Genomic DNA, 24415 nt, shown 5'->3' with positions numbered 1-24415 from the left:
TTTACATAACAAAATAATTGTAACGATAGGTAAAACAATAACGTGCACGCTACCGTTCGATGGAAACCACGGGAAGGTGGTGGTCACTTCCATCAGGAGGGAAATGTAAAAAATTGTTATTTCTTTGTAACATTATCACATGCCATATATTAGAACGTCTATATTCTTCTTTCCTTTTTTTTTGATTCCCCTCTAAATTCATTTCTGCAAAATGAAATATATTAAATTGACGTCTATATACTGTTATTCATTCAATAGAACTTTATTTCTAATTATTGCCTTTTAAAAACCTATGGGAACTGGGCTATATTGTATATCTACGTCCTTTCTTCGTCCGGGCATTTCAACGGCCCATCGATGCGCGAGCAGTATAAACAAAACACTATCGCCACGTGCTCGAGCCACTGCTGTTTCTCTTGAGTCAGTTGAATTCGGTCGACGAGGACGAACATCAGGAGAAATTTAAAGGTACGTGCCGTAGGTCATTCTGAGACATTTAAATTGAAAAAAAGCTTTCGCGTAGGTATTCTGTAATTTTCTGTTCTTTTGCTTTTCTGCTTTTATATCATGGAAACGGTTGTGAAATCGAAGAATAAGTGTAAGCGCGGTTTTTTATCTTCATGGATAAATGATCATAGATTTAAATCATGGATACGTGCAATACCCCATGATAGAAGTCGTTTTTATTGTACTTTATGCAATAAGTCTTATTCTTGCGGTTCCTCAAACGTGTATAGACACGGAGAATCTGGGTGTCATAAAAAAAATAGTACTTCTAAAAGGACTTTTGTGCCTCAATGGCTTGAGAATGATTATTTCAAGCCATGGTTGCATAAAGTCGACGGCGACCCTTATTCATGGTTCTGTTCGGTTTGCAACAAACAATTTTCATGTCGATTATCGACGATTTATAATCATGCAGATTCTCAGTGTCACATTGAGAATTATAAAAAGAGTAACGATAACGCAGACAATTTGAATAATAACACTGTTCAACACGAATTTTGTTTTTCCGTACCCACTAGGTGATTCTTGTAGAGCGTTGTACCCTAAACACGAATCTGGAAACGGAATTGCTGTATCACCCTCAGTTTTCGAAAGACACGAGTGTTTGTGAAAACGTACAATTTTGGGTAAAAACGAGGTATTCCGCGAAAATTAAAAACATCAGACAGTTCCAATTAATCTTAAAAGATAGAGGAGAGATTCCTGAATATGCTAACATCGATAGTTATAATATGTTGTGCTTTTGAACGGTTGTAAATGATCGCCAAAGTTTGAAAAAGTGTCGAAGTACATACTTTATACACAATACTTTTGCATATTTACGAAAAGTTGTTTACCTGACACGAAATCTATACACAGGATCTGATTCTGCAGACATTTCTGAAGAAGAAACTGACCAACAGAAGTGTAAAAGCTGTTCTCAATTGTCACAGGTCGAGAAAATGTGTATTGGCAACACGTGCACGGCGTTTTACCGCCACGCGGCCATCGCTAGCCTACCTCGGCTCGGCAGTGCCGTAGCTACGCATAATGGATGCGACACCGATAATATCTTAGGCTCCTAATTCCTGTATATGTTTATCATTTTTTATTTTTTAATCTGTTTGTGGATTTGTACAAAACATTTCTCGATCATTTCCATTACTAAACAATTTCAATGTTCATTGTATATATATGAATGGTTTTTTAAATATAAAGCCGTAAAAAAATAAACAACATTTTATTGTTGGGTTGCCTCACAGAATAGGAATAATATTCCTAAGAGCGAAGTGTGAATAGCAAGGATTTACCCCAGATCTTTCTTAGAAAAGCGTACATGTTCGAGTGATTCCATTGATAAGTTTACATGGATTTTGAAAATATAATTCAGTGATTAGTATCCTAGAGTATACAAATATATTAAGCAATAAAAGTTACAAAAAAAAAATCAAACATACTATATACAGAGTGCATACCCTATTGCACCATTATACCAGTTTCGCTTGTAGGTAGCTACGGCACTGCCGCGCCGAGATAAGCAAGCGATGGCCGCGTGGCGGTCAAACGTCGTGCACGCGTTGCAAATACACATTTTTTCGACCTGTGACAATTGAGAACAGCTTTTACACTTCTGTTGGTCAGTTTCTTCTTCAGAAATGTCTGCAGAATCAGATCCTGTGTATAGATTTCGTGTCAGGTAAACAACTTTTCGTAAATATGCAAAAGTATTGTGTATAAAGTATGTACTTCGACACTTTTTCAAACTTTGGCGATCATTTACAACCGTTCAAAAGTACAAAATATTATAACTATCGATGTTAGCATATTCAGGAATCTCTCCTCTATCTTTTAAGATTAATTGGAACTGTCTGATGTTTTTAATTTTAGCGTAATACCTCGCTTTTGCCCAAAATTGTACGTTTTCACAAAAACTCGTGTTTTTCGAAAACTGAGGGTGATACAGCAATTCCATTTTCAGATTCGTGTTTAGGGTACAAAGCTCTACAAGAGTCACCTAGTGGATATTGAAAAACAGAAAAAAAAATTGAATTTGTAGAACAGTGTAATGTTACGACGCAATCCGAAGAATCGCCTCTGTCGTTGGATGAAAGGATAAAATCCGCGGAAATCAAATTTGCCAAATTAATAGCCGAAAAAAATATTCCGTATCGAACCGCAGAGACGATTCTTGAAGTTTTCAAAGACATTGGGCAAGATCCTGATGTCTTGAAACATATGTCGTTCGGTCGAACAAAGTGTTCAAATATTATATCAAACGTTTTGTATCCTTTAGAAACAAAACGTATTTCTAGTGTTTTACAAAACACTAAATTTTCTATTTATATTGACGAAACATCCGACTCGACCAACGAGAAATGGATGACGTTTCTTGTTCGTTATGTTGCACCCGAGACTTTGGATGTTCGAACGGAATTGGTAGAATTATTACATCTCGATGCCAGAAATTGTGACGCAGATAATTTATTTAAAACATTTGAAATTGCCATGATACAAAGAGAAATTCCGTTCGAAAATATTGTCGCGTTGTCATGTGACAACGCTGCTGTCATGACAGGGCGACACTCGTCCTTTATGACAAAGCTTGCAACAAAATGCAGGGACAAATTTTTGACTGTCCGCTGTCCGTGTCATCTGTCTGCAATGGTAGTGCGCGAAGCGTGCAATACCATTCCAGACATATGCGAGGAGTTGTTACGAAAAGTAGCAACTTTCATATACAGTAGTCCCAAACGTTCGGCTATATTCCGCGAATTTCAGCAATGTTTTCAAACAACCGACAGAAAAATTTAAAAATTGTGTTCTACGCGATGGTTATCGCATTATACATCCGTAGTTACACTTTTAGAGAATTGGGACTCTGTATTGCTTTTTTTGCAAGAATTGACAATAAGCGAGAAATCAGAGTCCGGGGAACGTCTGTTAATCTCGATGCAAAATCCAGAGGCCAAAGCATATCTTTATTTTCTAAATTACGCTCTTGAGTTTTTTTATAAATTTAGCATTTTCTTTCAAACTCAAGAGACAAGAATTCATTTGCTTCAAAAGACTGCGGCAGAACTTTTATGCGATATATTACGCAATTTTCTGAAACCGCAGCTTTTGAAACACATGGATTTAGTAAGAATGATGAATTTTTCTGTAGTCGAAAATCAACTCCCATTTAATAGTATAAATTTAGGAACAGAGTGTCTTAATTTTCTGCATCAACTGAATGCAGAAGGCAAGTCCGACATCGTAGAAACCGTAAGGAAAAATTGTTTAATGTTTTATATTACAGCTGCAAATGAAATTCGTCATCGATTGCCAATCGATGACGAATTTCTTAGCAAGTTGTATGTTTTTGAACCCACTTTAATATTAAATGATACAAATAGAGACATTTCCTTCAGAAATGTTCTCTTAATCGCTAAGAAATTCGGCGGTTTCGACGAAGAAGGACTGCAAACAGAATGGTCAGTATTGCCTTTGGAATTTACAACGAAAGGTAGACAGACGCTTATCGAGATGAAATTCGATGGTTTCTGGAAAACAATTTTATTAACGCGAAATTTGGACTATAAAATTAAATTTCCTGAATTGATGAAATTAGTAAATACAATTAGATCACTTCCAAATTCCAATGCCGATGCAGAAAGATTGTTTTCCATGTTACCTGACATAAAAACAAAGAAACGGAATAAACTTTCTTCGGCCAGCCTCAACTCTATTTGCGTTGTGAAATCTTCGTTAAAGGCGCAGAGGGAAAACTCTCAACCCATGGAGGTAGATGACGATCATCTAGCTCTATTGTATTCCAAAAATTTATATCATAGATTTGCTAAGAAGCAAAAGTGTAATTTAAGATTAAACGCAACATATGACAATAACTTTGAGAATTTTCCCGCTACGTCATATGACTAAAATTAAGGTACCGATTTACTACAGAGCTTTTCTCTAGAGAGATTTTTCTCTCCAGAGAAAAGCTCTTTAGTAAATTCGTACTATTAGGCTGCAATGACAGTATAAACGTTTTCATGCGACGTCGCGGTAGACTGGTCTTGTTACGTCAACGGTACCGCGACGTAGGCGCAACAAGGTGTGATACATGTATGTGCCATAACGTCACGCGAAAGCGCTTACACTGCAACCGCAGTCTTGTTAGTGATGTCCAAAATATTTTTTTTTAGACATCGCTAATATGTAAATAGTCGTTCAATTTGTCTCGCGTTGTTACTTTTTTTACGTATTTCGCTTGCTGTAAATACTATTCTGCTTGCTCTAACTATCATCTTTTTTCTTCATTTATTTGCTTATATTTTGCCGTATATTTTTAGTTAGTGAAATTGCTTGCTGTAGATAGTGTGGCTATGACGTAGAATGTCGCGCCTTGTTACACTTACGTCACGGTACCGTAAGAGCAACAATGCACGACATAACGTGCCAGCTTAATCGCAAACGTCCTATCCCGACATCCCATCCTTTGGAAATGTAAACAATTATATCATTTTTCCATTTTTATGGCTCGTGTGTATATTAATAAAAATTAATGCATTCACGAGTTAGTTTTTCATTATATTGTAATTTCATTACATTAATAAAAACATTTTAATATACGGCATGTGATAATGTTACAAAGAAATAACAATTTTTTACATTTCCCTCCTGATGGAAGTGACCACCACCTTCCCGTGGTTTCCATTGAACGGTAGCGTGCACGTTATTGTTTTACCTATCGTTACAATTATTTTGTTATGTAAAGTTAAGTCAAATATATAACATTTGATTGTGTGTAACAATTTGATACGGTTATTAAAAAACATAGTGGGAAAAGTCAGTAGTAATCTATTTCTGTAGCGTGCACGGTACTGGCTAAGAGTAGTTTTTCATTTTAATTAACCCTTAATTAACCCTTTACGAGTAAGACTGCTTTGAACAACATTATTCTAAAATATTTGTGGAATACGTTTTTTATGTGGTTTAGGTAGGTATGCAAGGCATAAGATTTCGTTTAATTTTTCCTGTCTAGGAAAGATAGGAGAAAAGTATATTTGATCTTAATCCTTCTTAAGATTTATATAAATCGCTTTAAAAATTTGTTACAAATGATGTATATGTATCGAAATAATTATAAAACTACAGACGTATAGTCATCATTATATGGGAACTGATCACGCTTAAAATATAATGAGACCTTAAAACGAGAACATAAAACTTCAATGTTAAGTTTCATTGAAATTCATTCAGCCGTTTAGACGCAATTATGTCAATAGCATAGGAACAAAAAAAAAAAATGTTTTTTTGTAGTAGTCACAATATGATGAGGGGGTCCTAAAACGTGTATTTCCGCTAAAAAACAATTTCAAAATTTTTTTTCATTATGATACTTTATAAATTTCCTTATACCTTACATATAGGTCGGAAAGTAAAAATGCTGGGGTAGTCGAGACTTGGAATCGTATGCCGATTATCGCGAGGTCGTATTTCAGCTGTTTCTCTTTTACAAGAGCAAGCAGGAAAGGCTCACACTAGCGTTCTTTATCGATTTACCGAAGTTGTGCGAAGTGCCGAGCTCACGTACACGTGGCTCGTGCGGTAGTGTATGCCTGCTATCCCCACCATTCCGTTAGACGCTAAGGAAGTTCGTCGTCACTGTTGTCGATTTCGATGCACTCAATTATGCCAGATCTGGCCACACTGGTACTGTCCTCCGCTCACTTGAAGTCCCGCGGAAGGAATGCGGGAGAAGTAGAAGGGGCACACGTATTCCCACGCACACATAGGTCTCTAGCTCGCTATTCGTCGCGGCAGTTACACACACATGTGGACTGCCTGAGAGCAAGTGAGCAAGACAGATAAATGGGCGGTCCGACTACCCTTGCCCCTGTGCCGTCTCGCGGGACTTCAAGTGAGCGGAGGACAGTACTAGAGTCGGCTGTGGTCCCGGGTATTAGTTTGGTTTGGGTTAGATAAGGGTGGGGGCGCGTAAAGCATGTTAGCGAACCGATGTGAGTTGGAGTGTTAACGGGCATCCGCAAGTTTCTGGTTCAAATCTCTAAACTCAGATCGGTTAGCTACCATGCGTTACGCGCCCGCAAGCGGGCGCGCACCCCCCCCGCACTAATCTAACCCAAACCAAACTAATACCCGGGACAAATTGGAAACTGGAATGCGTTGCGTCCAAATAAATAAACCGGAGTTTTACACAAATATCTCGGAAAAGAAGGTTGAGCGGCGGTAACATGTATAGGAAAAAGTTGTTCAGAATTATGCCCCCGACAACATATCCAAAAATAATTGAAATCGGTGAGGAAACACCTGTTCTACATAATTACCAAAGATTTGTGTTAACAGGATTCGACCTGCAAAGCAGAAGAAGCTCGAAATTTGCAGGCAAACACCTAACCATTCATGCTGGTTGTTAAATGTAGTTCTATTTTTGAAAATAAGTACCTATAATAACTTTAATAATATCTCAAAGTAAAACTTAACCCAAAACCGGGTACTATTCCAACTTTTCCTTGTTAGAACCCAGTCTTCAATTACCAAACATTTATTTCTCAATCAACCCTTTGCAAGTGACACCATTTTGCATATTATTCTAAAACATTTGTGGTACTTGTTTTCAATGCAATTTAAGTAAGCATGTAATGTATAAGATTTCATTTAAGTTTTTCTTTTCTAGAGAAGATAGAGAAAAAGTTTCTATAATTTTTTTTACATAAAATTTAATTCTTCCTAAGATTTATATGAAATATTTAAAAGATTTTTTATACATTATGCTTATATATCAGAACAACTATGAAACAAGAGGTATAATCATTATTATCCATGGGATGATTATAGTCAAAGTCTAACCGGTCTTTGATATGAGAACATGAAACTTAAATGTAAAGTTTCATTTAAATTCATTCAGCCATTTATACTCAATCGTATTAATAATATACATATGTACGCTCATACATAGGAATAATACAAAAAAATTTCTTTTTTTCAATAATTAAAATATGATCAGGGGGTCTTAAAACGTGTATTTCCGTAAAATAAAGTTTACAAAATTTTTGGTTCATTATGGGTACTTTGCTTATGTGCATCTACATAGGTCAAAAAGTAAATATGCCTGGGCAGTCAAAAATCTCGGCTCGAGATTTCAAATCGTATGCCGTTGACGGGAGGTCGGATTTCAGTTGTTAAGAGCGAGTAGGCAAATGTGAGCCTTTCTCTCTCGACTCCCACGAGGCGGTCCGAAATCACTTCGGGCAACTTCGGAGTATCAAGAAAGAGGGCATGCGTCAGTTTGCCTTTGTCGACTTTCCGAAACTCTACGAGCTCACGTACGCGTGATCTGGCATAGTGTGGGAGAGTGCCTTCGGTGCACTTCTGGTATCTCTGCGTTAACGTGTGATTCAACGTAGTGGTGTAAATAATAAAACGCGGTGAAATCGTGTGAAGTGTTATGTCATAGAATTTGAAAGAAATCTATAAAAACAAAAACACATTGCAAGGAAATAGTAGGTTTGAATGTTTATATTTTAACAAGATTTTCAAAATACTTGTTGTAGCGGACGGATAAAACTAACTCATACGTCAAATTATTTGAAAGAAAGAAAGTGAAATGTTAGACGACGTCGTATAATTCAAGGTGTTCGTAATACGCAAACTCTACTGTTTAAATTATCGATTTGTAAGCTTGAATCTTTGCTTCAAATACAAACTAAATATCGTGTAACAAGAATTACTTTGTATCGCGAAAAAAGAAATGAATTTCGTTGGTAAATAACAAATGACAAATGAAATTCAACGGAAAATTATGAGTGTGAAAAGCAGACATCACCAAGTGCATTTTATTCTGGGACACGCCGTTTTTTGACGCAAATACGTACGTCGTGACATTTTGAGGTTGTTAAAGTTCTACATACTCTTCATACTGATTTAGTTGATGTTAAGAATAAAAAAAAATGAATGGATTCAGTACCGGTGAAGAAGATTCCAGAGGAGCTGCTGATCAAATTTGTTGCCTTGTAGATGAGGGTGAACGATGCACTCGGCCAGCTGGCAACGCTTCTTACAGCAAACGTATTCAAAAAACTGTAACTCAGCGGCGATTAAAACTTAATCTCGATCAAGTGGTAAGATTAAAAATCAAGAAAAATTTCATTTAAGGTTATTCACAAAACTCGTGCTCTTTTAAGTTTATTTAAAAAATATTGTTCTTTTGTATGATTGTAAATATTACATGTTACTAATGAAGTTTAGATTATTGGATAGAGGGCAATGGAACTTTAGTATCCATAGTGAACAAATCTTTCAGATTCTTCATGGGTAATTAAAGCCATTGAACAATGTCATAGTGATATATACAAATTTTATTTATTGATTTTTGGTAATACGAGTATATGTAATCGAATATTTCTTAATATTATGCATAGCCTACAAATTGAAAATAAAAAAATATAAATTATTATTTTTATATCCATATAATTTGTTCAGAGTTTTTTTAATGTTTTTTGTTTCTGTTTGTAATTACCCATGAATAATCAAAGTTTTAAAGTAAATGTATGAGTACCAAGGTTTGATGATATATGATTAGGTAAGACTCTTATATCATTTTATATCTGATTTGTCAATAGGCGCGTCATATATACATTTGTGATTATCATAAACAAGTAATACAATGTGCAAGATCTAAACAACAGCAACAGCGCAGACGTAAGGATTCAGAAGAAGATTCGGGTGAAACAGATAATGATCTTCCAGAGGTTGATCTTTTTCAATTACAAGTTGGTACATTAAGGCGATACAAAAGGCACTATAAAGTTTCTACGCGTCCAGGCTTAAACAAAGCTCAGTTAGCTGATGTAAGTAATTTAAGCAAATGCATCTGATATGAATAACAGTATATTTTATCTTTAAATATCATAATGTATGTCTTTTTTCATAAAAAAAAGTTTATAAAAATGAACCAGATATAAAATTTGATGGGAATATAAATCTATTATTAGTAATTATTGTTTCAGACTCTTATGAAGCATTTCAAAACCATCCCTGTAGTTGAAAAAGAAGCATTAAGTTTTTTCATTTATACAGTAAAAACTAATGCAAATAAATTGGATCAAAAAAATGGTTTAAGTAATGATACCACATAACCTAGACTTTACTTCACAAATTTTGTTACTGTAATAATATTTTACTAGTGAGATCAAAAGTATATGTATGAATTTTTACTTGTTAATAGGCATAGGTATTTTATAAAATCTATGTATACAATACACCACAAAATATATCTGTAACAGTACATCTTAACATACTAGTTATTTATATTATAGTTTTTAAATTATTACCTAATAAATAAGTATAATTATTTAGTAAAGAAAATAATCAAATACTACTTGTAAAATTGTCTTTTTGTTTATTGGCTTTATTAATTTACATTTATTACAGTATATCTTTTGTATCCAGCATTTCTATTGTTTCTTCTTCGCTATCTTCACTTATTTCTAAAACAGCAATAATTATCAGTTAGTGATTTATATTTCGTACATTAAAGGAATTATGTAGATTAAAACCATGCAAAGAAACTGCTAAATTATGTAGTGGTACCTATATTATCTGACACTTTCTCTTCCTTCTTTACTTGGGTTGTAATTTCAACGGCACTTTCATCTTCCTCGGATGATTCTGACATATTCCACGTATTAGGACCACCTTCACCAACTGATGTGCCCTACAGAAATTATTTGTAAAGTGCATTTAAAGTATTTCAATTTTATCTTTTTCTAATTAAAAAGATACTTACAGTATCTATTATTAATTCAGCAGAACCCTTTCCAGGTTTTATAATTCTATACTTATTTTCATCTTCTTCGGTATAAGCTTCTAACACATTTATGACATTAAATTCAAAATATTTTTATATGAAATGAACCAACTGATAAATGATTGTTAAAATAAAATTATTTACTTTCAGATGCGACTTTTTCTATTTCATCCCATTTGCGTAGTTTAATACTAATGCATTCACTGTACATTGTAGTCAATTTTTTCATTGTTATACATTCTTTAAAACGACTTGTGTTACGGTCATCTTTTTTATACCTTTACAGACGTGCACAAGGTTAAAACAAGTTAGACATGTCATATTAAACTAATTACAAAACAATTAATTAATACAATTTTATAAAGTAAACCTTGCTTCTACATCATATGTTACTGCTTCTCTAATCTGTTTCAGTAATTCAGCAGCATAATTTGCAGCGTAATTAGAAACTGCTGATATAACATCCTCCACCGTCATGGTTTTTGTCAAATAATTAAAATGCATACTACAAACTTCTCTATACGAATTTATACCAAGAGTAAGTTGAGCTACTCCAACTCTTTCTTCTAGATACGTGGGATCCATAATTGTATTGCCGCTAAAGAGACAAAATTTTATTTAGGAAATACCCGTGTCTAAAGTTGCATTACTTAATATAATTAAATTATTTAAAGATATTGACCTTTCGAATGTTATAAAAGAGATACAAACTGGATAATGATACAACGTTAAAGGTAAAGGATCTTTTTCAGAAAATGGATGAATTATAATATCTTCACCAGTCGAAGTTACATCTGGCCTATGAAAATGCGAAAGAGCAGCTAATGTTGCAATCGATGCACAGTCAATTAAATTTCCATCGTGATTAATAATATTAATATCAACTCTTAAATTCCATACCTGTATCAAATTAATTATTCGATTTAATATATTGTTCAATATCATTTTTAAGAAGTTTTCCTAAAATTATTATAACCATTATTCACTAGAATACCTATGGTTAATTCTGAACTATTTAGATATTATAATATACCTTAATAACGAGGCACGTGATATTAGAATTCTATGTAACATTTTTAGTTTTTGGATAATTACTGACCTTTTTATCGGCTACTATACATAAGGATTCTAAATCTATACACTTTGAATCTTTGAAACACTTCTCGAGTTGGTTGCTAATCAATATTGAAGACTCAGATTGTTTACCACCATCAAAATGTTGCGCAGCCATTGGATTAAGTTCAACATTTATATGTAACATTCCTTCATTAGGACGAGAAGTGTTAGGTTGTTGAATATCAGATGTTACTTGTGCTACAGCTCTGTAATGAAATTATCATTTGGTAATACCACAAAATATGTTCATACATGTTGTAAATAATAAATATTTACTGATATTTTATAAATTTTATATTTATTTTTCTAATTAAATAGATAGTGAAAATTATATGATGGAAGATAATATAATAAATATATGTATACTAAAATAATAATTGTTAATGCTAGACGAAAATTTTGAAAAATAAGAAACATCGTATTTAATCTCAATTATACCTAGTTTGCCCAAGTAGAACCATACAACTTCCCCAATTGGATCCAAAATAAATTTTAACAGGCCGTGCTTCCAATAAATTTCTGCCATCTAATCGCTAAAAAATTTGAATAATTTTAATCACGTACTCATTTAATTGAAGCAATGAAATATTAACAAAATCATACCGTTCCTCTTTCCACTGATTTATTTACGAATTTTCTTTCACAATTCGATAACAAAGTTTCCTTCATGATTTTGTATATTTGTTTACACGTGAAGCATGTGATCACTAAAGGTAGAATGCTCAAAATACATATAACCTTAATTCAAATGTCAGAGTATTCTATCATTTATGTTTTATTATGAATACTTTTAACTTATTCATAATCAATGATGGTATAAATTATTTGTTCATTAAATTATTTTTATAAAATATTATATAATTATGAAATACTATTCTAAAAAAGTATTTTAGTATCGATACTTGACAAGCATACATCAATTTATTAATCGATACTTCATTTACGATAGAATCGATATAAAATTTAGATTGTACGCAGTTATACGGTACACAGGTTATACATACACAGTTATACGGTATATGATATACTTCGTCCAAGAAGACTCAGTAAACATAACCACGTGACTTGCGATACGACCAGAGATGCCAGAAAAGCACCGTCGGGTGCACACGCACACATGCCAGATACGCGTACGTGAGCTCGTGGAGTTTCGGAAAGTCGACAAAGGCAAACTGACGCATGCCCTCTTTCTCGATTCTCCGAAGCTGCTCGAAGTAATTTCGGATCGCCTCGTGGGAGTCGAGAGAGAAAGGCTCACATTTGCCTTCTCGCTCTAAACAACTGAAATCCGACCTCCCGTCAACGGCATACGATTTGGATTCTCGAGCCGAGATTCTCGACTGCCCAGGCATTTTTACTTTCCGACCTATGTAGGCGCACATAAGCAAAGTACCCATAATGAAAAAAAAATTTTGTAAAATTTATTTTACGGAAATACACGTTTTAAGACCTCCTGATCATATTTTAATTATTGAAAAAAAAGAAATTTTTTTTATTCCCATGTATGAGCACACATATGTATATTATTAATACGATTTTTGAAAATCAAAATACTTTAAGATTGAAAATTAATAAATTAAAATGAGATTCCACTCTTTACCAGTATTGAGCACGCTGTGGTATTTTTCAATAAGAAGAGTACTTACTTTTATAACAAACAAAACAGTAGAATTAATAATTGCAGAAATTAATTAATAATGATTTTCCTCGATTGTTTTGAGATAACCGTATCAATTTGTTATGACGAACTAAATAGAACTAACTAGAAACAAAGGAAAAGTGATCCCGTTTGCCAGTTTAATACAAAGTATGGGTTGTATCTTAAATTTTAAAAGGACATAGTCGAATATTTTTAAAGGTACAAAACATAGCGTTTCATTGTAGAACAGTAACATAAGTTAGCAGGTAATGTCATAAAACTGTTTTTCCCAGCTATATCCCTTTTTACCTGAAGTATAAGGTAAAAAGTACGAGCTACAAGGTACGACTATCCGAAAATCGTTCACATTTTATCAATGTAAATGAAGCGGCCTTTCCATCAGAGTTAAATACAAAATTTTGTAATTTCTGTGAAAACAAACTTTCAGTAAATGTACGTGGTGCTTGAAATTTTTATGTTTTGACTGTTTTTGTGAAAAGTACCATCCAGATTCATGTACTTCGTACATTGAAAATAACATATGTTAAATGTAATCGGTTAAATTTAACTTTAAAAAAAAATATTCGAAGGTCAGACAAAAATATAATGTCATATTTAGTGTACGATTAAAGTATGATTGAATAAATAAAAAAAAAAAGTTCAAGCAGGGTTCGAACCAGCAGAGCAGAAGAAGTTCGGAACTTGCAGGCAAAGACCTCATCACTCACGCCACGCTGATTAGTGGTGAACATAGTTCTATTTCTGAAAATAAGTACCTGTAATAACTTTAATAATATCTCAAAGTAAAACCTAACCCAAAACCTGGTACCATTCCAACTTTTCCTTGTTAGAAACGAGTTTTCAATTTGTCTTAGCGAAAATCGCAATCACATTTTGCACATTATTCTAAAACATTTGTGGTATTCGTTTTCAATGCGATTTAAGTAAGCATGTAATGTATAAGATTTCATTTAAATTTCATTCCTTTTCTAGAGAAGATAGAGAAAAAGTTAATATAATTTTTTTTATATAAAATTTAATTCGTCCTAAGATTTATATGAAACATTTAAAAGATTTTTTATACATTATGCCTATACATATATCGGAACAACTATGAAACAAGAGGTATAATCATTATTATCCATGGACTGATTATAGTCAAAGTCTAACCGGACTTTGAAATGAGAACATAAAACTTAAATTTAAAGTTTCATTTAAATTCATTTAGCTATTTATACTCAATCGTATTAATAATACATATACATATGTGTGCTCATACATGGGAATAAAAAAAAATTTCTTTTTTTTCAATAATTAAAATATGATCAGGAGGTCTTAAAACGTGTATTTCCGTAAAATAAATTTTACAAAATTTTTTTTTCATTATGGATACTTTGCTTACGTGCGCATACATAGGTCGGAAAGTAAAAATGCCTGGGCAGTCGAGAATCTCGGCTCGAGAATCCAAATCGTATGCCGTTGACGGGAGGTCGGATTTCAGTTGTTAAGAGCGAGAAGGCAAATGTGAGCCTTTCTCTCTCGACTACCACGAAGCGGTCCGAAATTACTTCGGACAGCTTCGGAGAATCGAGAAAGAGGGCATGCGTCAGTTTGCCTTTGTCGTCTTTCCGAAACTCCACGAGCTCACGTACGCGTATCTAGCATGTCGAGTGTGCACCCGAAGGTGCTTTTCTGGCATCACTGTTGCCAGCATATATTTTTGAAGTTGATATATCAAGAACATATAACAGATAATTTTAACATTAGTCATATTTATCAATAATTTTCTTGTATTTTGTGCAATTCTTACATTACTTTGATAATAATGTTCGGATCTCATTTCAATCAATAGAGTTTTGTCCGAAATTATACAAAATCATCCATTCGAACATATGAACTTACCTTAACATTTCCTTGGTTAAGTACACAAATTTTTAGATTTCTTAATTCTAATATGATTTCAGGAATTAAATTCAAAGAAAAAAGAATATTTGACACTAAAATGGAAACTTCAATATTTAATAAAAGAGAATAATGTTATAAATGGTCAGTGGGTATGTATGCACGAGCGCGCGCGCGCGCGCGCATTATGCGTCTACATACACACCGTGAAATAGCCATGCCCGGTCATATCTGCTTCAATTAGTTTGGTTTATACGATCTGTTTTTTAACGTCGACTCCTGTCGTCAATAATCCGCGTTCTATGGTTCAATAACTGACGAGTATTGTATTAGTGAATATTTGGAATTTCAATAAATCTGAATATCAGTGTTTAGTTAAAGTTGCGTTTAAGTATCATACGTGTTCCGTGTATAATGCTGATCACGATACGCGTGATACGTACAGATAGATACGTGTAGATAGAACCGATCTGTAGAATGAATGCTTAATAAGTTACTTTCCGCGTTGCTTATAGTTGCTTTTTACGAACACCTTTGCAACGTTGTTTTTCAATTATTATTGGTAAGTTTAATCACCTTCTACGCGTTAGACTTAATTCTGTTTCGTTTATCACTCCAACATTTTTGAGTAGTGCATCGTCGTAGCTCGTGAAAGGCAGCTTTTATTTTGTGTTGTGTAGTGGCGATTGCCTTTGTACGTCATCTGTAGGTAAATATTTGTTACATTCATCTCGTACTTTCATTACTTGTGTATTTTTATTATATTCGAATGTTTTGTTATTTCTATTCGTTTTCTTACTTTTATCACTATTAATTTTTTTACTTTTGTGATTTTACCGAGTACATATATTCATTTTTTGCAAAAGCATTTTATATTACGAGTGTACCTCTTTACAGTTTGTATCGTAACGAGGAAATGTATTGTTTTGACAATGTTACTTTTTATTCAGAATTTACAAAAATATTATTGAATATATATATATATACATATATATATATATATATATATATATGTACAATCTATTATTATTACACGCGGTATGTAACTTACATTGTGACTCGTAATGCTTGTAAAAGCGACGTATTCGAGATAAATGTACCAGAATTTAGAATAAATTGTTACAAATAATATCAATAAAATTAAACAATAAAATGTAATATATTTATATTATCAATTATACGATATCGAATGAAACAGTGAAAAGTATATTTTACTTCTTCATTCATAATTGAATTTGTTCGTAAATTGTTGTTCTTATACTACAAGATTTTGAATTTTGTCATGTTTGTTCTACAGAGCTTGGGAAAATTATCCATAATGGTATTTAATTAAAGTCGTGACAATAGAGTATTATATGGTTCATATAACTGTATTTGTGGTAAGTAATATTTAATAGTCGTTATAAAATTGTATCCAAGTATAAAAATTAGTATATAAAAGGAAGTATAAGAATGATATAAAACTCATGGATTCTGTTTATATTGTTATTTTATATATGTTTTATTATGACTATATTTAATTTTTAATGGTTGTTATTGTAAACAAATTCATTATTAATTTAGAAATGAGGAGGTAATTATTGATTTTCAAATATTTAAAATATATAAACATATATTTCTTTAATTTTATATTTTAAACATAAACAGGTATTAGTTTGTTATTGAATTCTACGATTTTTGTTTATAAAATGATTTAATGAAGTAAAGTAAAGTAACATAACGTTATTATAGATTATTACAATTTTGGAAACTTTATTGATCTCTTCGGCAAAGGATATTAGACAAGAATATTCTACAACTATGGAATCATCTGATAGGAAAAATGTTTATCTTACAAAGACTGGTGATAATTCTTTGAATACTGGAATGCGAGACACAATGATTGTTGGTCAAACAAATATGACACCAGGTAAAATGTTGCTATGTTTTGAGACATTTATACTAGACACTTTGCAAATTGAGTTATTAAATATTAATGATATATTATAAAAGCATGATATTTTTAAAAAGAAATTTTATTAATTTATAAGTTCATGCATAATTAATTGTTTAACACCTAGAATGTGGTGAACCTGTAATGAAACCTGGAAATGTATCCAGTGTTTCAAACAATCAAGCAAAATGGTCAAATATGCAAAGTAAAAATTTTATTATTAACGCAGTACCAGTAAAGAATGAAGTAAGTTTATTTTAAATAACACCAATGAGATTTTGATAATTAACAGAATTATGTTTCATTCATGGTAGATTGTACATCTTGAAGATGGAGCACATTGCAATAAGAAAATGCATTATTATGATAGACATTATGTGAGCCATGACGAGACAGAGAAACCAACACGTAGGGGAACAAAAAGATACAGAGACAAAGATGCACCGAAAAGAGCATTGTACGTGTCTGTGATGTTGATTAGTGTTTGATGTATTTTTTATAAATATTATTTCAGGTCTGCATTTTTCTATTTTTGCCAAGAATTACGCGGAAAAATGAGAGAACTACATCCAGAAATGGGAGTAGGTGATATTGCTAAAGAGTTGGGTAAACTATGGATGAGTACAGATCTTCAAACTAAATCAAAGTATATGGCAATAGCAGAAGAAGATAGAGCCAGATATGAAAGAGTAAGTAAAATTTGTTCAATTTTTTATTCAAAGACTTAAAAGAAAAATTCAAGATTAACGTTTGATTATTTAGGAAATAATTGCATATAATAAAAGAGTAAAAAATTATGATCCTGAAGAAGTTGGGCCTGTGTAAGTTTTTCAATACATTAAGGAAAAAAGGACAGTATACTTTGTCCTAAGTCAAGCACTCGCCAATTGAAAATATATAACAATTTTACTAATAGTTTAGTATTGTCGATCGTTGTATATATTATGTACACTGATGGCATTAATATCTGAAGAAAATTTACACTTGATATAAAATTTAGTTGCAATCGTGGAAGTAGCATTTGAAAACAATTGTCTTTCCATATTAATTTTATAATTGGGGATACTATTCTTTTTGTGAATAAGGTGTGCTAATATATTTACAAACGATACCTAATACAAGTAATTATATTAATATCAATAGTAATAACAATGAGAACTATGATGCCGATGATAATAATAATATTATTATTAATGACAATGATAATGATAATCTATATTGCTATTAAATATGTTATACAATTGAAGCACAATAGCAAGTAAAAGTCAAGCAGAGTGAGCTTTGTACAGTGCACTTGTCTTGTCTAATAATGCATTATTCATGTTTATAACGAGAAAACTAGATATCAGGGACTATTTATATCCAAAACCCTGTATAGTATACATATTCCATGTATTTTGTTCTTTTTCCAATAAAGGTAAAAACATATAAAGCATCCTTGTATTTCTGTTTTATTTCTCAATTAATTTTGAGATTTTAGTATTTACAAATACATTAAAAAACACATGATATTTGTTATTAACCGATTTTATTTTAATCAATTTATCTCACTTTTTTTGTAGAATTGCACACCAATTCCCTTGATCATAGTATATATCTTTCATTATAAAGCCAACTACTTCCGAACATAATTGTGCTAGTTCATCTTCTTGAAATACATGATAATATCTAAGGAAGTCTCCTCCTCCTTTCCTTTTCCAGGGAACAAGCATATCGGTAGATGTGAATTTTGTACGATTTTCGTGGATTGGTAATGTTACACCATACTCTGTCAATTTTTGTTTATACAAAGATTTATTTTTCTTTTTAGTTGTATTATATTTTAAATAAGCTGTTTGCATAGAATCCACTTCTTGTTCTTTTGCCCATACATATATTAAACACTTCCCATTTGGTCTAAGAACTCGTGCTAATTCAGAAATTGCTTGTTTTCTTCTTTCGTGCGTTGAGAGATGATGAATTACTGCTATACTTATTACAGCATCTAAACTATTATTTTTGTATGGCAAGTATAAACAGTCGGATAAAAAGACTTCAAAATTCTTGTTACGACATATTTTCATTAAATTTTGACTTCGATCACATCCAATCTGAAGTATCAAATTTGTTTTTGTTGTTTTAACAATTAATTAATAGAAACAAGAATGATAATCAATATACATACTTTAAATATATGTTCGTGTTCATGGAGATATTTGCCATTTCCACAACCTATGTCTAAAAGAATATCACCTGGATTTAATGACTGAAGAAATTTTGACACATTCGGCCACTGATTATGTCTTGTTTCATCAAAATGACTTGAAATATTTTCATAAACCTATAAATATTATTTAATAATTTTCTATAGATAATAAAAAAATAATATAAATAGTATAAAATATGCTTTGTAACATACTTCATGAACATAAGAATTTTCTATTCCTCTAGCTGTCTTATCATCAATGAAAGTAGTGTTACAGTTATCTTTTGTGTCACAATATTCTGGAAAAGTGCAACAACAAGAACCTGTTTTCACTTTACGAAATGTGAACGATACCCTTGTGTTGCGTGGCTGTGTTGTAATTCCATTTACAGAGTCTATTACATCATTATGCCTCGGACAAATTCCATGTGACCATGCATATCGAGCTTCTCCTGACAGAATTAGCAATGAAAGCGGTGGTAAAAGAACAGAAATTCTTTTATCTTTTCGTTTAAAATCCATAATACATGCTGAACCCAATGACAAAGATAATATAGTATCTTCAAAGACACTATGTGTATCAATATGTGGTGGAATTCCTTAAATTGTAAAATATCAGTTATTTTATAAAGAAATTTCTGTTATAGAATGCACTGTAAAATATACCTTGACCAGGCAGATAGTGATTAATTGTTAACTGATCATATTCATGTGGAATATCATATTTTCTGAATCGTGCTTGTAAAAATTGATAACTTTCAGGAATAGGTGCAATTGGGTTATCAGAATTTACTTTATTTGAATTGTATTCAAATTCGTATCCAAAATGTTTCACTTTTCTATGTTTTAAGTCTGATGATTTTGATACTAAAAACCAAACAATTGAACTATTATAAATTTCTAACGTTTAACAATCTGAAATACCTTTTCATTAAAAATATATCTTTATAGTACCTTTGTTATTCCAATTCAGAGTATTTAACAAATCCTTTTCTTCGTTTTCCGTTATAAAATTTTCTATCATTCTAAGCCCAGGAGGAAGATCAGAAGATAATTGATAGTAATCTAATTTAGGATCTAAAATGAAATTAAAATATATGAATTTTATATACTATTTCGATTTATCTAAAAATGGAAGAAAATATAGTATAAATTTTGAAAGGAATTACATTGTATACCTGTTTCTGTAAATGATGCATACAAAGGTGTATTTCGTCCTTCAAGTTTAATTTGACCATGAATTTTATTATATACATATTCAGCATCGTTTATAGAATAAAATTTAATAAAGCAATATGATTTATTTGGTAACATTACTAAATCATATTTACTGACCAATGGATCTACAACATTTTGCAATGTTTCTCTTTGTAATCCAGTCATTAAACCAGCATTACAAATCATCATATACTATACAAAAACATACAATAAAACATACATATTGCGTTTTTCTGTTGTTATTATTGTAAATTATTTTATTTTTATAATTAAAATACAAACCTTTGTTGGATTATCACAACATTTAATATTCATGTCTCTTAAAAGCCTATGGTAAGCTCGTTTTTGTTTACGATGACTTTTCCTAGATAACTTGTCTTCCATTATTTTCATAATTTTATTATCTTACATTTCATCAATTCATCATGAATATTTTAAAGCCCTTTAAGTGTGAAATATAGAAAATCATGTAGCAAAGTAGAAAGTGAATAAATTTATTGAAATAATAATTATAAAGTTGTAATCATAAAATAAATAATACAATTCTAAAAATAAATTTCTTTTCTTCTTATTAAATTGTTTTCTTAATGAAATTTATAATGTTTGTCGAGACATTAACTAGGATATATTGCTAATTTTGAAAGTGGTGTAAGTCATTCAACTGTTCAAAACATACACTTTCCCGAAAGTTATTTATGAAATTTAATGAACTTTGATTAATTTTACATTAGCAGAACATTTAATTTTTGATACATTTTGCATTACGCATGGAAAAATATTTTTTAATATGATCAAATACAAACGTTTAAATATCTCAAAACAGGAAATGTGACTTCAGCCTATATAAATGTCCTTTGTGCAAAACTCAAAAACAATAGAAAAATGCTTAAAATTTCTCTCATATTTCAATCACGTTTATTGCATAATACCTATGTATACTTACTTTCGCATATAAAATTACAAAATCGGAGTCAATATAAAATTAAGAATCGCATTTGGATTTGGCAATTTAAATAACGTAAATAGTTAAATGCTCAAATGATATAAATAAATATACAAATAAATATTTACGTTGATATTTTACTACGTATCCGTTTACGTTAACATTTTAATCTTAGGTTAGTGATAACATTTAACCACAAAACCAAGTGCTTTAAATACCATTGCGATCTGTAGTTGACTTATGGAGCCCCCTAAAAATCCTAGAATGAAATGCAACTTCTACACATCGCTAACAGAGGGCAGACATTGGACCCCTATTTATGTGTTCGATTCGGATACTTTTGCGATGCAAGCACTCATATTTGTAAATATCTATTTATGCACTGTTTGAATTCATTCTGTTTGATTTTTAAACGCTCATACTTGCTTATTATAGTTTATTTCGAAACTGTTAACAATTATGAGCACAATAACAGGTTTTTAGAATTCAATTTGTTAACAACTTGTAGGAAAAGATGATTCCCAAATGTAATTTATATTAAAAATTATCAAATGTTATTCATATGTTACAAAATGTATAATTTAATACAACTTCAGTATTGGTTATATTTAAATATTTTAACATATATGTGCATTTATACAATAGAACATGTTTACTTCTTTAAAAAACATATATAGTAAGTACTGGTTGCATCACGTTGGTGGTACTGTAATTTATGCTTTAATATATATAGTTTACAGAATCTAACGCCATCTACGATAATAATAAACCCTAACCTTAATAATTTAAATTATTCGTACGTTAAAAGATACCGTTAATAAACTTAAAGATAATAAGTACGTTTTAATACCAAAAATACATTTGTTCGATTAGGTAAAATGGGCAATAGTTAGTGCAATATCAACAATAGATTGTAAACGGTTTTCCACGCACGATTTTTCCCGCTCTTTCCACCAGCAGACATTTTATTGAGGGGGGGGTAAAAAGAAACGCTTCAAAACATAAAAGGTTGATGCTGATTGGCTTACTTTTTGCGGCTTATCTGAAATAAGCCAATGGTAATACAGATTTTCCCCATACACTTTCATATGCCGCACAAGTGGCGTGGGGTCGCGATATTCGAAGCTGAGAATCCTTTTAGCTGTAGAGGACTGTTCAGGTAAGAAAAATCTAAATATTTTTCTTTTCAAGCGTTGACAGATTTCAACGACTAACAATTGATTACTAGGCTACCACCGCCGTATGATACGCGTAATATGAACAAATATTCGGTGAAGTGCTACTGTGCTGCGTACTGTGCATATACCTTTTATTTCTACACAACCGTCATAGCAAATGGCTGCCCGGAGATGTGTTTAGCAAGAAGGTTCTCGTGTACCTTGTTATCGTTATGTGCTAATATGTGGGAAAATATCGCGTGACAGTTTTTACTATCGTGAAAACATAGATACTTTAGATTTGTAACATAAAATGTCGGCGAGGCTTATATTACGGGTGTTTCGTCATAAATCAACCGTCAAGGCTATAGCCCGCGTACGATCCGTCTCTGTTTGGCTACTTGCGCCATGCATTGGCATATATGGGATCTTGTACTATAGTACCCGACACAGTTTTATAACGAATAATTTGCCATTTGACGTGTAGATTACAATGGTGAGCATCGAGCAGTTGGAAAACTTGTAAAAAATAAGAGCGACTTTTAGTCATCAGTTTGTTTTCTGTGGCGTAATTTACAATATATTGCGTTGCTTTTCATTTCCCGCTCATGTCCAATTCTCGAGACTCTGAGAGCTAGCGTACATATAATCGACAGTGGCATATTCACATTCCGAATTATTTTATATTTTTCTGACGATATACATCTTGTAGAGCTCGAATTACGTAGATTATATTGTTTAAAGTAATTGAATTGGTTCGCGTTAAAGGGGGAGGGGGAAGAAGGAGTGTCATGCACAGTATGTTTAAACGTAAGCGTCTTTTAAGCGTCTGTTTTTACTGTATGCGCCATATCGTCGACAAAATATACATGATACAAGGCGCCAAAATGGTACTACCTTTTTTCTTTAATTTTTTTCCGTTCATACGCTGAAAATGTAATCTCTTTGTTGGTCTCTGAAATTTGTCGACGTGGCTTATTTTATATTTTTAATTTAAATAAAATATGTGTTCATTATATTGGGAATATGTGAAGCTGATTATACATAAAATGGTGGGAATATAATCAATGTATGGAAGACATGTTTGCAATACGCAAACGTCACCGTACTTGTTGTATCTGCGTAATATGAGGTTATATGTAGTCCGGCGGAGATGTATACGTGATGTTATACTTATTTGTTTCTTTTGCTTATATTCAGAACATGTTATCGCAACTGCGATTTTTTTCTCAGAAATATATATTCTTTTTTTTGTTGTATGTAAGATTCTTGATTGCTATCGTTATTATTTAACAAATTTGCAATGTTTGAAATTAAAATGTTACTAGTCAGATGTAATATTTATAGTATGAAATATTTAAAAAAAACGCATAATTATTATTAACAATAGTTTTCTATATTAATTAAATTTGTTTATAAAATTTATGAAATATATGAAAACTCGTTAGACTACATTTCTGTGTCTACTTTAGGTAAAAACAAACTAAAAATACTTTTCAATAAGGTTAAGTTTTATCGGTTATTCCATTAATTGTTTGATCTGTTTATTTAATTTTATAACATTGCCAACCTAGGTATTTTGTTATTACAAGTGTAATGTGAAGCATATTTATAATTACAGTATCAAAGAATATTTGTCATTTTTTAAACGTTTTGAGACTGATGAATTGAAGATAAGATTCATTCATAAGCCACGATCGCATGGTAAACAATATACTTCAAAACCTTTTGATCTTAAAGTTAACGTTATTTTATGATTTCGATTTTATTATTCTTGATGAAAATGAAGTAAATATTTTTATATTATAATTAGATAACATGACAGGCGATTAATGTGGCTATTTAACAAATATATAAAGTCGAATTATAAAATGTAATTAAAAATGAAAAAGTAACAAAATATTTAATAAATTAAGGCATTTTTTATGAGATATTTTTATATACAAATAAAAAAAATTATTAAATGTAAATATTGTAGAAAAATTATACTGTAATTTAGATGAAAATATCGGAAATTTATTA

At 31.6% G+C, this 24415-nt stretch overlaps 4 protein-coding genes across 8 annotated transcripts; 2 read left to right on the top strand and 2 right to left on the bottom strand.

Annotated features, from left to right (window-relative positions):
• The first annotated feature begins 7886 nt into the window (after nt 1-7886).
• On the top strand, nt 7887-9750 carry LOC122403553 (histone deacetylase complex subunit SAP30 homolog). Its single transcript, XM_043407143.1, has 3 exons — nt 7887-8612; nt 9114-9341; nt 9501-9750. Exons 1-3 carry the CDS (start codon nt 8442-8444, stop codon nt 9627-9629), a joined length of 528 nt encoding a protein of 175 aa, XP_043263078.1. The 5' UTR covers nt 7887-8441; the 3' UTR covers nt 9630-9750.
• Nucleotides 9751-9875: 125 nt separating this feature from the next.
• LOC122403544 (exosome complex component RRP45-like) lies at nt 9876-14995 on the bottom strand. 3 transcript variants are annotated; one of them, XM_043407119.1, is made up of 10 exons: nt 14958-14995; nt 12020-12123; nt 11855-11949; nt 11400-11622; nt 10983-11200; nt 10671-10898; nt 10445-10578; nt 10280-10359; nt 10084-10207; nt 9876-9980 (listed from the first exon to the last, which is right to left on the bottom strand). In XM_043407119.1, the coding sequence occupies exons 2-10, from the start codon at nt 12083-12085 to the stop codon at nt 9919-9921; spliced, it is 1230 nt and encodes a 409-aa protein (XP_043263054.1). In that variant the 5' UTR covers nt 12086-12123; nt 14958-14995; the 3' UTR covers nt 9876-9918. The 3 variants fall into 3 exon arrangements, with proteins under 3 accessions (XP_043263054.1, XP_043263053.1, XP_043263055.1); XM_043407118.1 differs by lacking the exon at nt 14958-14995 and adding an exon at nt 12421-12450; XM_043407120.1 differs by lacking the exon at nt 14958-14995 and having other exon boundaries at nt 10280-10356; nt 12020-12264.
• A 180-nt stretch (nt 14996-15175) lies between these two features.
• On the top strand, nt 15176-18319 carry LOC122403549 (high mobility group protein B1-like). 2 transcript variants are annotated; one of them, XM_043407138.1, is made up of 7 exons: nt 15176-15519; nt 16255-16336; nt 16689-16866; nt 17018-17136; nt 17205-17347; nt 17405-17579; nt 17653-18319. In XM_043407138.1, exons 2-7 carry the CDS (start codon nt 16313-16315, stop codon nt 17713-17715), a joined length of 702 nt encoding a protein of 233 aa, XP_043263073.1. In that variant the 5' UTR covers nt 15176-15519; nt 16255-16312; the 3' UTR covers nt 17716-18319. The 2 variants fall into 2 exon arrangements, with proteins under 2 accessions (XP_043263073.1, XP_043263074.1); XM_043407139.1 differs by lacking the exon at nt 15176-15519 and adding an exon at nt 15556-15666.
• Nucleotides 18320-18437: 118 nt separating this feature from the next.
• Nucleotides 18438-21544, bottom strand: LOC122403537 (alkylated DNA repair protein alkB homolog 8). Of its 2 annotated transcripts, none has more exons than XM_043407102.1 (8): nt 21237-21544; nt 20576-20735; nt 20254-20485; nt 20030-20152; nt 19742-19942; nt 19289-19674; nt 19055-19210; nt 18438-18980 (listed from the first exon to the last, which is right to left on the bottom strand). In XM_043407102.1, exons 2-8 carry the CDS (start codon nt 20684-20686, stop codon nt 18438-18440), a joined length of 1752 nt encoding a protein of 583 aa, XP_043263037.1. In that variant the 5' UTR covers nt 20687-20735; nt 21237-21544. The 2 variants fall into 2 exon arrangements, with proteins under 2 accessions (XP_043263037.1, XP_043263038.1); XM_043407103.1 differs by having other exon boundaries at nt 21455-21512.
• Between the last annotated feature and the right edge of the window lie 2871 nt (nt 21545-24415).

This window comes from Colletes gigas, unplaced genomic scaffold, assembly GCF_013123115.1.
Source record: "Colletes gigas isolate AHSC1104 unplaced genomic scaffold, ASM1312311v1 Colletes_gigas_Sc00059, whole genome shotgun sequence".
NCBI lineage: Eukaryota > Metazoa > Arthropoda > Insecta > Hymenoptera > Colletidae > Colletes > Colletes gigas.
This window is presented reverse-complemented; position numbering and strand designations above follow the sequence as displayed.